Source organism: Ovis canadensis, chromosome 9, assembly GCF_042477335.2.
Source record: "Ovis canadensis isolate MfBH-ARS-UI-01 breed Bighorn chromosome 9, ARS-UI_OviCan_v2, whole genome shotgun sequence".
Classification (NCBI taxonomy): domain Eukaryota; kingdom Metazoa; phylum Chordata; class Mammalia; order Artiodactyla; family Bovidae; genus Ovis; species Ovis canadensis.
In genome coordinates this window covers 90,853,089-90,867,958 of record NC_091253.1, presented here as the reverse complement: position 1 = coordinate 90,867,958, position 14,870 = coordinate 90,853,089, and the positions used below count along the sequence as shown (strand labels likewise).

General features: G+C 47.5%; 1 protein-coding gene across 1 annotated transcript in view; it reads left to right on the top strand.

Annotated features, from left to right (window-relative positions):
• PTDSS1 (phosphatidylserine synthase 1) overlaps window positions 1-14,870 on the top strand; it is a 70,773-nt gene that overhangs the window by 26,586 nt on the left and 29,317 nt on the right. Inside the window, exons 3-5 of the mRNA XM_069600572.1 lie at window positions 1,332-1,376; window positions 4,117-4,241; window positions 11,171-11,329. Of these exons, the coding sequence (XP_069456673.1) occupies window positions 1,332-1,376; window positions 4,117-4,241; window positions 11,171-11,329 (329 nt within the window). The remainder of the gene's footprint in view (window positions 1-1,331; window positions 1,377-4,116; window positions 4,242-11,170; window positions 11,330-14,870) is intronic.

The following is a 14,870-nucleotide window of genomic DNA, read 5'->3' as shown; positions in this document are numbered from 1 at the left end:
GGCGTGTCTTCACCAGCGTGAGGGGTGCCGCCTCCCACCACTGCCCCTGGCACCAGGACCACAGCGATGGAGCGGGGAAAGCAGCGCTCAGCATACTTCCCTCTACTGTCCCCAGCCCCTGACGTTCCCTGGCACAGGTGCAGCTATAGGATCGGGACCCAGTTATAAAGAAGGCTGGGCTGCAAGTTCTGGCCTCTCTCCCGGAGATAAGGAATCATACCGCTGGAAATCCTCCAAATGCAGGAAGGCCTGGGCAGCCCCAAACTAGGTCAGGGGCCCTCTAGAACAGTGGTCAGTATTTGCCAGCTGTAACCCTTCAGTTAGTGGTAAATCAGTTTAGTGGATCAAGGCCCAGATTACTTGCATTCATCTTCTGTTACTTTTTTTTTTCTTTTTAATGAGATAAAATAGAAGGCAACGTATTGTTGTTTCACGTGTAGTAAGTTTCATCCTGTGAAATTTTGGCTTCCGTTTTGTGAAATCTGTATCTGTGTATCTGAACTGGTGAGAGGTGTTTTGTTACCAGAGGTCAGGATCAAAGGCCCCCGCACCAGCATGTTCCCGGGCTCCAAGGGTTTGCTCTCAGGGTCACTCCCCATCGCACTTGTTTTCCAAGCATGGTGTTTCTCCCTTTTATTGTTGGTCCATCACAGTCTTGTCTGTGTGTGTGTGTCTCTCATACACACACACCCCCTCCAAGCACGATGTTTCTCTCTTTTATTGGTGGTCCATCACAGTCTTGTTGGTCTGTCTGTCTCTCTCTCACACACACACACATACACACTCCAAGCATGGTGTTTCTCTCTTTTATTGTTGATCCATCACAGTCCTGTCTGTCTGTCATATACACATACACACACACACACTCCAAGTACAGTGTTTCTCTTTTTTATTGTTGGTCTATCACGGTCTTGTCTGTCTGACTGTCTGTCTCTCTCTGTCACACACACACAGGATGTCCAGAATGGAGCTGTGAAATTTCTTGTTAAGATCCAGTAAGTATTACATGCAGTGAAAGGCTGGTCTGGTGACCTACTCACTGTCATTGTGTCTGTGGGAAATTATCACCTGATTCTGAAGACAAAGCTTTAAGGGAAAAAAAAAAGCCTCTGTTGTAATTCATGCCTGTTACAATTGTGGGGACAGTTCTTACAATGTAGATAAAACCTTTCAACCTAGACTTTGACCTCCCAGAGTTTTCCTAGAAAAAAGTTTTGACAGTAGAGAGGGTTTTTTTAACTCCCTAACTCTGTGGGAATCAGCCGCACTATCTTTATTTTGGTCTTGGTTTGAAAGCCGTCTGATCTGACCTTGTATTATTATCTCCGCAGGTCCCTTTACCCGGCCTCATCCGGCCTTGTGGCGAATGGTCTTCGGTGAGTTACACATTAGTCAGTTTCAAAATCCATTCTACTCTCAACAGATCTTTTTTTCCTATATGTTAGAGCAGTTTTTCTTACCGCTCTACTGTTAAAGCTTAGTGTTCCTGGTACCAGTTTGTTATTAAAATGCTTTGCCACGAAATGATGTGCTGGTGATAGCAGAAATTCTCGTACATAGGAACTGTTTCAATCCCTCCGCCCCCACCCCGACCCCGCTCCCCACCCCCGCCCCGCCCAGCCTCCCAACACTGCTGTCCATTAACGCACAGGATCTGATGGGAGGGAGTGCGCCTTGTTCTTCCTGACGGTGCTGTTCGTTAGTGAAGCTCACGTGCATTGTATAAGCGTGTTTGCCTCATCAGCATCCAGGAGGGAACAAAACCCCAGCAATCTCCCTGGTGTTGCAAGTGGGAAAGAACTCAGAAAAGGAGAGGTCTTAGCAGAGAGCCCGGATTTGAACTACAGATTAGTGATGAGCGTCACATTCACCTGTTGGGTCTCTTACCACGTTTACTTGATTTCTAGTCCAAAGAGTGAAACCACCCAAGTGGATTTAAATCTGATCTTCAAAACTTTGGGGCTTGGCTTCATCTTACCTAAGTAATCATCCAAAAAAAATTATTCAGGGTTCAGAAAGGGCAATCTTATGTAAAGGGACCCTTAAAATGGAGATTATGCTCGTCTGTTTATTTTTCACCCTTCAGAGGTCATAAGTAAGTCTCTCTGAATTCAGTGGTGAGTCTCGGTCGTGGGCTCAGCGGGTGTTCACCGAGTCCTGAGTGGGTGGCTCCTATGGCCCTGAGCCTGCAGGCGCAGGGGCCGGGGGGCGGGGAGGGAGGGCAGCTGTAGCCAGCACACTGGGAAGCAAATCAGTAATCTGAGCAGAGCAGATGTCTCCAAGTAGCAGGAAGTTTATTAAAACCACAAGAAGCGACATTGACTAAGTAGCTGCTTTCACTTGGAGGTGATGGGAGGCACAAAGGAAGTGTGCTTATGCAGAAACCTGCCTGCAAAGAAGGATCCAGGCAAAGATACTAGAGGCAGGCCAGACCAGGAGAGGCAGAGCTGGGCATAGGTGGGACTGCATGGCTTGGGAAGGGCCGGGGGATGCCACGGGAGGGTTTCTTTCTTTTTTTTTTTTTTTTGCAGGTAGGTACGTGACTCATTTCCGTTTCTTAAAAGATAGCTCTGGTTGTATTATACTTACAGCTCATGGACTTAATATGGCCACTTAAAAGTTGTGAGTCATTTTCAGCTAGATGGCTACATCTTGTTTTTCTAATTTCATATGGTCCATTCTAGGTAATGAGCAGTTTCATTTCTTCCCTGGAGTCCTGGAACCCTTTGATAACCTGATGAGAGCTATAGACCCTTTCCCAGTGTACACACACACACACACACACACACACACACACACACAGGCACACATACAGTTTTGCATATAATATTCAGGCCTTCAGGGATGTTGAAGCCCAGCTGTGAACTCTTGTTCACAGAGGGCCTCCTGGTCCACACTTTCTTTGTATCCCAAAATAATTATTTCAAAAAGGTCATAATGAGAAGGTGTTGTGGGAGGTATTTGCAGTCAAAGTCTGTAAAAGTAGCTGGTACATAATAATACATAAGAAGGCTATCTTACAGACTTGTCTAAAAACGCATGCACCCTGGGCCTGGGATACACGACCAAGTCAGCTGAGTGTTCTCAGCCAGCCCCCGCCCCGAGGACCAGGAGAGGCCCTGTCCACCAGCCCGCGCTGTAGCCGCCTCGGAGGATTCCATTCCAGCCACAGACACTCTCTCCTCTGGAGCGGCTCCCTGGGGACCAGTGCCAGCCCACTTTGGATGGGGTGCTGTGGTCCAAGGTCGTTTGTATCACAGCGTCTAGATGTCCTCCACAAGCATTTTCATCCCAGCAGATTCTGAAAGAAGAGGGAAAGTAAAAGGGAAAGCCATTGGTGGCTGGTTCTCAATCTTGCTAAAATATCTCTGCAGGCTTTTGCCTTCTTACGGTAGATTATTGACTTTCTTTTTTAAATGACATGGGGCGATTATTAGGCTACCACTTACAATATGATATGACCGTATCATAATGCCCACAGGGGTTAATGTGGGGTGTAAGTGGGGGGATGAGTGACCTTGGGCCACTTCTCACCCCTCAAACCCCAAACCGGGCCATCTGCTAGGCCTTCCTTGCCTGCCTCCAGTCCAGTCTCCGTGCAAGTGGCCAGAGGCCATCTCCTGAAATGTTCCCCAGGTCACCTCATTTTCCTCTTTGGATCCCATAAGGGGCTCCTTCTTTGACTTCAGGTCAAGTCTGCGGTCTTCGCAGTAGCCCTGAGCCTGGCCGTCCCTTCCTAGCGGCCTCACTCCCTTCCCGTCTCTGCCAGCTCCCAGCCACGCACGGGCTGCGGACCTCTTTCCAGGAACCCACCTGCTCGCCTCTGCCTGCCTTCCCAGCCCGAGTGCAGTGTCTTCTCGTCCACCCCCTTGCCGGTCGTCTGCCACCCCTCCAGCTCCCAGCATCAGCACCCCTTTCTCAGAGGGGGTTTACTCCACCCTTCGGTCTAGATGAGGACCGAGTGTCAAATTCTCATCGAAGGAAAGGCCAGCGTGTTGCGTGAGGGGTCTCCACAGCCCACATTTCAGCACCAGTGTCTGCTTGGGGCTGTCGAGCATCTTGCCGTCTGACACGTGCTCCCTTCCCGGACCTGAGGGTGTTTCCTGTTTCCTGCAGGGCTCAGCGTGCTCTACTTCCTGTTCCTGGTGTTTCTCCTCTTCCTGAACTTCGAGCAGGTTAAATCCCTGATGTACTGGCTAGACCCGAACCTTCGCTATGCCACGAGGGAAGCGGATGTCATGGTACGTACTTATCCGATGTGTGTTGGAGAAGCTGGTTGACCCCTTGGGTGTAGGAGGTAATGTTGGCTTCACATATTAAATTGGTGCTACGTAGACATTTTCCCCTTATTTCCTACGAAGATAACCTCGGCTGCATGTCTCTGGGTGGGCTGGTGTGGTGCCTGGTTCCACGACGAGTGATCCAGGCCAGGGATGTGAATCCTCTCTCGGCCCAAAGAGGGTGGTGGGAAGAGATGAACGTTACCATCAGCCATAGGTGGGAACTCTGCCCCTGACACTTGTAAGCTGTGGGGCCTTGGGCTGTGGACCTGTAGCCTATTCCCTCTTTTGTAAAGTGACATAATACTTACCTTGGATGTTTACTGTGACCTAAACGAAGGCCTAGCATGGTGCTTCACACCATGGTGCCGTCCTCCAGTGGTGGCAGCTCAGCTCCGTCAGTGTCTCTCGCAGACCCTCTGCCCCCCGACTCCAGCCCTGATGCCCCGATCCTTCCCCCCTGCTTGCCACGAAGGGGCCAAGTTGTAATGAGGGAAGCCATTTCATTCATTACTTTTATGAAGCCACAATAAGTAATTTTGTCCTTGGCTAAAATGACTAATGTGCTTTGGCTTTTAGTGAAGAGATTAGTTTACACTGTAATACTGTTCCTTTTCCAATTTTTAAAAGGCCTGATGTTTAGTACAGGTTGAAGAACTGCCTAGCGACAGTCAGAAAAGAAGAACAGACATTTAGGCCATAGGTGGGTCCTTGTTTAACAAGCAGGAATGGGGTACAGAGGGAGTTAGCTCAGAGTCTAAAAAGTGATCATTCTAGCATCGCTGAGATTGGTCAGACCTTTCTTGGAGTGGTATTTCCAGATTGTGTCTTTAACTTTTATGAAAGGACGTGTTAAAAGACAAAAATAAGAAGGCCGAAAATTATTTGAAAGTCTCAAGGAGCAAAGTCTGCCTTGAGATTCTTCCTCTAAGGGAAGAGAAAGGCACAGGGTGACTGCCAGTTTCTAACGATGCTGATCATAACAGTCAGGGTGAGGTTGACACCAGTTGTTTTGATTGTGGATTATCTGCTTGGCCAGGCCGAGCTGGGTGCTTTATAGATAGTGCTTTACATATAGTGTGTATGTTCATATCCCCATTTTACCAAGGAGGAAATAGAAGCTGAAAATAAGATCCAGCTAGGTCCAAAACCTATACTTCCCCTTAGGACAGTGCCTCAGACATATAGTTACAATAACGAGTGTTTGATGCTCCCAGCTGTCTTATGAAATGGAGACTAGGAGAAGGATATCCCAGGTTATAGTTATTGCCCGCCACGAGTTTCTTGAGTCAGAATGGTCATATGATGAACTAACTTCCAGGTAGATTTGCTGGTGTGTCAGGCTTCTTCTCACAGTGGGTCGGGGAGAGGAAATCTCATAACACTCTGACATCCACCTTCCTTAGGAACTTAACATCACAGGGACATCCAGTTGTCATGTCAATAATTACAATCCCCCAAAGAGCTGACACTGGCATTTAAAATCTAGTTTCCAAGGACCGGCTAATTCTCTCTCAGCAAACAAAGCAAAGCCAGAGGCAGTTTTCAGCTTCTAGAATTCCAGCTGGTGCTAGCCTGGCCTTAGTCCTCTCCATCTCTAACTCCTCGTCACTTTTTACTTCCTTAAAGTAAGCTTTTACAGTTCTGAGGACTTGTTCCTTGCTGGCTGTAGAGATACGCATTCCTTTTTTAGGACTTGTGGTGAGGAGAAGTGTCTTTATGTAATAAGACAGAAGCCTCTAGTCCCTGGTTCCCTGGGCCTTCTGTCCTCCCCATTCCTTCAGCCACCACTGGTTCCTAATCCTGATACCTGGCTCATCCATGGCAGGCGCCACATGTTGGAATGCAGACACCCTTCCCCCTGAAAATTAATATTATAACTTGGGGTTGGGAGGGTAGTCATTGAAATCCTATGAGAGACAGTCTTTTATGTAATTTTCTGAAAAGTTTACTATATTTCTAAATATTTGTTCTGTTCAAAAATATGTGATCTAAGGTTCAGACAGGCTTTCAAGCGCATCTAATTTATAGACTGGATCGTCTGGAGCAGCAGTCTGTTGTTCAGTAAATACTCGCTGGGTCTTTTCTATGTGCTGGACGCCATGCTGGTGGTAGTGGGGGAAAGACACCCCCGCCCCCTCCACCTGCGTGTCCTCTCGGGGCCTAGAATCTACAAGAAGGCAAATTAAACAAATTAATTGCTGGCTCTTTTCCTTAGAGAATTGTTTAAGATAACTTCGATAAGTTTTAAACATTTTATCAGCGCATGCCTAATCTTGTTTCATCCCACCCTCTCGCTTCCCCTAACACACACACATCTTATTATCAGACATCAATATTTAAATATATGGATTTTTAAAAACGTAACCACAATGCCATTTTTAGTTGCTTAAAGTTAACGGTATGCAGTGTTCACATCTCTTCCCCAGTTGTCTCATAAAGGTTTCTTTCTTCTTTTCTTTAATGGTTGACTTGTTCGAATTAGGATCCAGACAAGGTCTCCATGTTGCCTTTGTTGCAGCTCTTGTGTCTCTTAATCTGCAGTCCCTCCATGCTTTGGTTTAACATCAGTGTTTATTTGTCAAAGAAACCATATTGTTTATTCCACAGAGCCTCTCACTTCTGGATTTTGCAGCTTGCATTCCCAGGGTATCATTAATGCATCCCTCTGTCTCCCTGTCTTTCCTCTAAACTGGAAGTTAGATGTAGAGGCTGGATGGGATCCAGATTCCAGGCAGGTTTCCATGGCAGGGCTGCTCGTAGGTGGTGCCATGTACCGCACTGGGCCTCACAGTGTCCAGGGGTCTCTCTTTTATGATGTTCAGCTTGATCATAGGGTCAGCATCAATTGTATGATGCCCTATCAATCACCTGTATGATTTGGGAGGAGAAAAGTGGAATATGAGCCAAACATTGTAGTACATTGAAAGTGAAAGTCTCTCAGTCACGTCCAACTCTTTGCGACCCCATGGACTATATAGTCCATGGAATTCTCCAGGTCAGAATACTGGAGTGGGTAGCTGTTCCCTTCTCCAGGGGATCTTCCCAACTCAGGAATTGAATCCAGGTCTCCTGCATTGCAGGCAGATTCCTCACCAGCTGAGCCACCAGAGAAGCCCAAGAATACTGGAGTGGGTAGCCTATCCCTTCTCCAGGGCATCTTCCTAACCCAGGAATTGAACCAGGGTCTCCTGCATTGCAGGTGGATTCTTCACCAGCTGAGCTACCAGGGAAGCCCAGTACATTGAAATATTCACCTAATTCTCAAAATGCTAAATGTGAAAAAGATGTGTCATAGAATCAAGGAAGTGTAATGATTTCAGTACACAGTGCAGTGGGATAAATAAAAAGATCTGGGTGCTATTAGAACTTGTTTACTCTGAGAGGTCAAGGAACGCCTCTGTAAGAGCTGATGTTTATTCTTGTTGTTCAATCATTAAGTTGTGTCCTACTCTTGCGACCCCCTGGAATGCAGCACACCAGGCTTCTCTGTCCTCCACTATCTCCCGGAGTTTGCTCAAATTCTTGTCCATTGAGTTGGTGATGCTGTCTAAGCTTACAACCTGAAAGTGAGTGGGAATTAGCCAAGGAAAGTGGGAAAATAGGGGGCCGAGGCCATTATTCAGGAAGAAGGATCAGTCTGCATGGAGTCCCCCGCTGGGGACCTGGGATGAGTCAAGAGTAAAGGAGAGAAGGAATGAGAGGCAGAGGAGGGCCGTTCCGGAGGCTGGGAGGTGTGGACAGGAGGTAGGGTTACTTTGTGAATGTAGTTAAGAGACCCTGAAGGTTTATAAGCAGAGGAGGTACCTGATCTCAACTGATAAGTGGGTCGGTAAACATCATGCCCCATCTCCAGTCTGGTTTTGAAAATGGGGGAAAGAAGAGTGTACAATATCAGCTGACTTCTTCCTGGTTAAAGCTCAGCGGAGCAGATGGCTTTAGACCCAGGCCACGTGGCACTACTAATCCCTTGCCCCAAATTAGGTTTCTGCTCCGCTGTCCCATTGGACATCCACGGGCTTCCTCCCACAGGGCAGAACCCGACTCACAAACATTTCTCCAACGGTGAGGGGCCTGACGGGACCCTGTGCTGTCTGTATGCGAGTCATTTCCCAAGAGGGGGCCCTAAAGAGGGTGGGTATACGTGTTCTTTCTGCTTCCACGGTTACCAGCTTCCCCAGGGAGGAGTGAGCGACAGAGCAGGGCAGGAGGCCCAAGATCCTCCCACACTGGAAAGGCTGCCCTTCCAAACACACACACACACACACCCAATCACGCACACACCCCCAAACACACCCCCTCAAATATCCCCAAGCACACACTCCCATACACTCACACACCTCCAAACATGCTCAACCCCCAAACATGGACATACCTCCAAACACACACATACATCCAAACATGCACACACACACCCTCAACATGCTCACACCTCCAAACATACATATCCCCAAACATCACACATCTCCAAACACACACACCCCCAAACATGCACACCTCCAAACATACACACACATACACCGAAACATGCACACACCTCCAAACACACACACCCCCAGACACACACATCGCATCCCCAAATATGGACACACTCCCAAACACACACACCCAAAGCCACACACACCCGAACACACACACATTCCCAAACACGCACACGCCCCCAAACACACACATGCTCCCAAGAGCACACAAACCCAAAACTGTCTGATTTATGATCTGCAAAATCGTTTCATTTATAGAGAACTGATTTCAGAGAGACCCGTTAAAAGCTTTGCAGTCTTAAACTGGAGGTGGGTAGTCAGAGTGTCAGCTATACACTTTATAGTTTTAGAAAGCTATCGCAAGCAAGAAATAACAATGGCATTGAGTTGGAAGAAAAAACACATTGGGAGGTAAAGTGTTTGGTCTAGTGTTGGGCAAAGAGCGGAGAGGTGGAGCCGTCCAGACCAGTGGCGGGTCGGCTGGGAGGGCGGGCTCCGTGCTCCCCCTGCTCCCTCCTCCCTGCAGGGCCCTCGGAGTCCTCACTGCACGCCTCTTCCTGCCGCTTCCAGGGCTGTGCCTGTGTGTGCTCCCCACCTGCCTTAAACCGCGGCGCCCGGTGTCCCTCCCACGACCAGGACCTCGACCTCAGGATCTTCCAGATGTGACCGCTGGCACATTTGTTCCTAATGATTATTTGATAATATGATAGTTATACACTAGCAGACACACTTAGCTCTTTGTGGTGCCTTCAGAGTACCTTCCCGTTTGTTGAAGCACAGAAATATTCTCCTAGAGAGTAGAAAGGCCTCCAAAGTGGTCTTCAATCCATGATTGCCCTCAGAGCAGCCTTCTGAAGATGGAACTCAGCCCTCTCTTATCTAACCCTCCACCGCGCGCTGCAGCATAAGTAAGAGGATAGGGCGGCTGCGGAAACGGGAGTTGACCGGGCCTTGAACCCTCCTTAACCTAATGAGTAACTGCTTTAGGCCGAGGGTGTCTCTGTCCTTCTGTGATTCCTGTGACAGGCACGTGCTCCAGGGCCTGGAAAGAGAATTGTCATCTCATGGCAGTGCTGTTTGGCTTTTTAAAAGCCTTATCTTGACTTGAAGTGAAGTTGCTCAGTCCTGTCCGACTCTTTGTGACCCCATGGACTGTAGCCTATCAGGCTCCTCATCCATGGGATTTTCCAGGGAAGAGTGCTGGAGTGGATTGCCATTTCCTTCTCCAGGGGACTTTCCCAACCCAGGAATCGAACCCGGGTCTCCCGCATTGCGGGCAGATGCTTTACCTATCTTGACTTACCCCTGTTGATTTTTTTCCCCTCTTTTTTCCTAGATTTTCCACTTACACATCATCATCCCATATTAGAAAAAAAAATAGTTTTTAAAAATGTCCTTTCAGCTTTGCAAATTAGAGTGCATTTGTTCTGAGAAAGCTTCAGAAATCTGAGGCGGTGGGTTTCAGAAGAGAGAGAGGGGCACCCCGGTACTGTTTTTGCTCCTTCAGAGAGTATTGTTTCTAGGATTTGGAAATATTATACTTTACAGGAACTCCGCCAGCTGACTGAAATCTTACTCCTTCCTATCTGATTAATTTGGGAAAAGCGAATGCGAAATGTAGACCTCTCTGAGAAGTGTTGTCATATGATAACTGCTTTCATAATAAATACAGAAATCAAAGGGAATTGATTTGAAAGGTTTTCAAAACATATTAAAAAGAAAAAGATATTAGAGATGGAACCTAAATTCTTGAAAGCTTTATAGTGTTTAAATATTTCGATTATGCAATATTATACATTGTTGGGTAGAGGAGTGATTCTGCTTTCTTCTAATTTCTGAAGTTGGATATTTCAGCTTTTCTTCTTTCCTAATAAAAACATTTAAGAGTGTGTATTTTCCTCTAACTTCTGCGTACTAGTATCTCATCATTTTGATGTGTCGTATCTTCATTATCATTTAATACTGAGTGTATTTTAAATTTCTATTATGACTTCTTTTTAACTCCATGATATTTAGAGGTGTGTTTTAAAATTTCCAAACCTATTTGGTTTCTGTTTATTCTTTATTTATTAGGATTCTGTTTTTGTTACTGATTTTAACACAGTTGCCCTGTGGGCAAGTGACATGGGCTCTGTGATGCCACTCCTTTAAGATGGGTTAAGCCTTTGTAAAATGATTTTATTTCCCACTTTATTTAAGCTTTTGCAATTCAGAACAAAGCAATTCTAGTGTATAAACTCTCATTCTTGTCCATTTTTCCTCAAACATCTTCACTTACTAAAACTTTTTATTGGGCAGGACACATATTAGTTGTCAAGATCACATCAGTTGTTTTCATTTTATTGTCCAGACCCTGAAGCAAGTTGATTTCTAGAGCATTACTAATTATTTCCGTTTTATCTTAAACAGGAGTATGCTGTGAACTGCCATGTCATCACCTGGGAGAGGATTATCAGCCACTTTGATATATTTGCCTTTGGACATTTTTGGGGCTGGGCCATGAAGGCCCTGCTGATCCGAAGTTATGGTCTCTGCTGGACAATCAGTATCACCTGGGAGCTGACCGAGGTAAGAAGGGGGCGTGGGCTGCTGTCTAGATGCTATAGTATAGACAGTTTGTAAGTAGGAGGGAGACAGTCCGTCAGTTAGCAGTCACGTAATCTGTTCTCCAGCTCCTGTAGCATGAAACTATTTAAATCCCAAGGGATATTTTAAGCCTTTGTCAAACACACAGAGAAGCTCCTTGTCCGCTTCAGGCCTGCTCTATCTTACAAGTCTTAAAGAGAAACAACTGGGATCAAGCTAAAGAATGTAGTTAAAATCCCAAACAACACAATTCAGTGGTAATGAGGACTTCCGCTGAGAAGTTAACAGGCGCTCCACCCACTAACTAGTTTCCAGTTTGAGATAAATAGAATTGTGGTGTTTGGGTCTTTATGAGTGCATCTAGGACGCTTTGTAGCCGAAAATGAATTCCCAGTAGAGCTCAGCTATCTCAGTAATCAAAAGTTTATCTCATTTACTGAACTGAAGAGATATATTCTTGAAAAACTATTAGTGAAGTGACATTCGGGGAACTGGTTCATTTATTGTTCAGTTATTATATTCTTCTTAATCATTCCCAGGGAACAGAATTTGGCTATGTGCACAGTTATTTCTTGATTATGATTATTCATCAGTGATCGTGCACAGGCCCGTCATTGCCCTGATCGTAACTTAGCGAGGGTACCGGTTAGACAGTCACTTCTATTAACATGCCTTTCGCAGCCCCGGAGGCTGGAAGCCTGAGTTCGGGGTGTCCGCCTGGCTCACTGCTTCCTAGCCTGTCCCGGGCTTCTCCTCGCTGCTGGTGGTTTGCTGGCTGCCTCTGGTGTTCCCTGGCTTATAGATCACCTCAGTGTCCACCTTCGTCCCCACGTGGCCTCCCTGTGTGGCTTCACGCGGCGTTCTTTCTATGACACTAGTCACCCTGGATTAGGGGCCCGCCTTCCTCCAGGATGACCCCAGCTTGCTAGTTACAGCTGCAGTGACTGCATTTACAAATAAGCTCACTTTATGAGGCCCTGGAGGTCAGGACCTCCACCGTATGGGCCTTAAGGGGGCCACGATTCAGTGCGTAACGGTGCCTGCCACTGTTTGTATGTCATCCAGAATCTTCCCCGTGGCCTGGAAGGGTGGCGTGTACCCCAATGTAACAGTGGAAACGAGCTCCGAGCCGAGAGTGGATCCAGGGATTGCTTGTCCGTGAGCACGCCCGTGTCTCTGCCCCTGTACCTCACACTCGCTCTCCGACTTGTAGGCGTCCTCAGGACCTCACCGCCGTGTGACCTGTGCGAGGCACTCGGCCTTCCTCACCTCCCTGGCCTCCTGCCCTTCCCTTCCTTTGTTCTCTGGCATCCTGTCATCCCCAAGTCCTGACACCTCTTCTCCAGACACCTCTCCAGGTCATCCCTCTGCTCCCACTTGTATCTAATCTACTCTCAGCTGAATTTCCTGTCTGCTCCCGCAGCACTGTCTATTTCAAAGTGATCCTTATAGACTGCAACCCCATCACATGCTTCTCCTACAAACTCTTCCTTGTTTGTCCATTGCTCTTAAAGCAAAATCAGGATGGGGGGCCAGGGCTCTGAACAGCCTGCGAAGGCCAGTGTTAGGGTGTTAGCTGGCCCTGCTTCCCCGAGACCTCTCACCTGCCCTCTGCTTCCTGCCCTGCCCAGTTGCTGTGTCCTTACCTCCCAGGAAGCCCTCCTTTGAGTTCTTCCCTCTCTGCCCTGCATCCTCCGCTGGCCAGGCTCACGTTGGTGCCCCTGCAGGTAGAGCACAGCCCTTCTCCAGCCCTTCTCCTCTGAAACACTCGGCCCATGTTAGATACATGACAGGTGTCTCTTTTCTGCTAAACCTCATGCCTCCAGAGGGCAGGGCCCACGTCTGCCCAGTCCCAGACCCCAGGGCTTTGCCTCACACGGGCAGACGCCCCCAGATCCATAGTGAGTGAGTGAAGGTGACTCTTTCCAGCTCCCCCGACTCCTCTCTTTCTGGGCTGTCTCACCCCTGAACCTGGCACTCCCAGGAAAGGCTCCTCAGGTGGATGCCAGTGCTCCACATCCACTCGCCGGCAGAGTTCTGTTTCAGCAGGTCTGTGTCATGGGCTTCTGCAGAAGTTTCTCTCTGCCTCATGTGAGTTAATGCTCCATGTCATGGCTCGGACCTCAGAGTCAGTCCCAGGCAGTGCGCCGCCTGCCAGGGCTCAGCCCACAGCCCCTCACCCTCACACACAGTAGCTGTTCTGTATCTTCTCAGCAGCAGGCGCATCAGGAAGACAGAATCCCTGTATTTGTGTGGTTTTGCAGTCTGTGAAAGGGCTTTCTACATGGCACTAGTGAAAAGATCCCACCTGCCAATGCAGGAGATGTAAGAGATGTGGGTTCGATCCCTGGGTTGGGAAGATCCCCTGGAGGCAAACAGGACAACCCACTCCAGTGTTCTTGCCTAGAGTCCCACGGACAGAAGAGCCTGGTGGGCTATAGTCCTCAGGGTCGCCCAGAGTTGGATAAGACTGAAGTGACTTAGCACACCTGGGTGCAGTTTATGAAATGCTTTCGTGAATAGTTCTAATTTGTAGCATTTATTTTATTACTTCAGAGGTTTACAGTTATGGGGTTGCCTCTTTCCAAGCATTATCTTTATAATTTCAGACCCTCTTAAAAGCGAGTCTTCACGCAGTACATTGCGCTGCTCTGGACACAGCAAACAGGTCCTTTGTTTTGGACAGAACTATTTCTGTAAAAGACTTCCGTTCCACCCTTGATCTCACTGTGCCTCTTTTCTGGAATATCTTCACTTTCTTGTCCATCTCTTGAAACCAGTCACTACTGTCCTTAACCACCCCACTCCAGCCTGTCTCCCTTGCAGAAATCTGCCACAGTTGCCATCTCTCAGAATGCATCTCTTCAGTGTCTCTGCGGTTCCCATTTATGTCCCCATTGTAACACTTGCCACAGCTTACGTGATTCTGGGGTTCCGAATACGTGTCTGGTTCTGAATAAAACTGGCTTGAGATCAAGGACCTTGGTCCGTTTTGTCTCACCACCTTGTATCGCTACATTGTGCTGCTGCTGCTGCTGCTGCTGCTGCTGCTGCTGCTGCTGCTGCTGCTAAGTCGCTTCAGTTGTGTCCGACTCTGTGCAACCCCATAGATGGCAGCCCACCAGGCTCCCCTGTCGCTGGAATATTGCTACATTGTAGGCACTTAATGAAAGGTCATCACTGCAAATCGGTTAGTGTGATATTTCCTGTTAAGCTAATTTACAGCTTACTGTTTTATTCAAATATCTGTAGACCATTTCTGAAATAGACAGCTTAAATTCTCAAGCTGCTAGTTTCGAGGATTCTGCCAGTGCTCTGTAGGCAGTTGAGAAAACTTTGCTCCCTTCCTTCTTCAGGGTCCAAGTTACATTGTCATGAGCCAAGGTGATTTATTGGTAGTATTTTTCAAGATGGGTCATCATTTCTTTAAAACCCTTTGTTAAAAATAAATTTAAAAAGGCGCTGTTTGGATTAGCAGTATTTGCAAACTGTCATGAAATAAAGAATAAGAGCCTGGTTACAG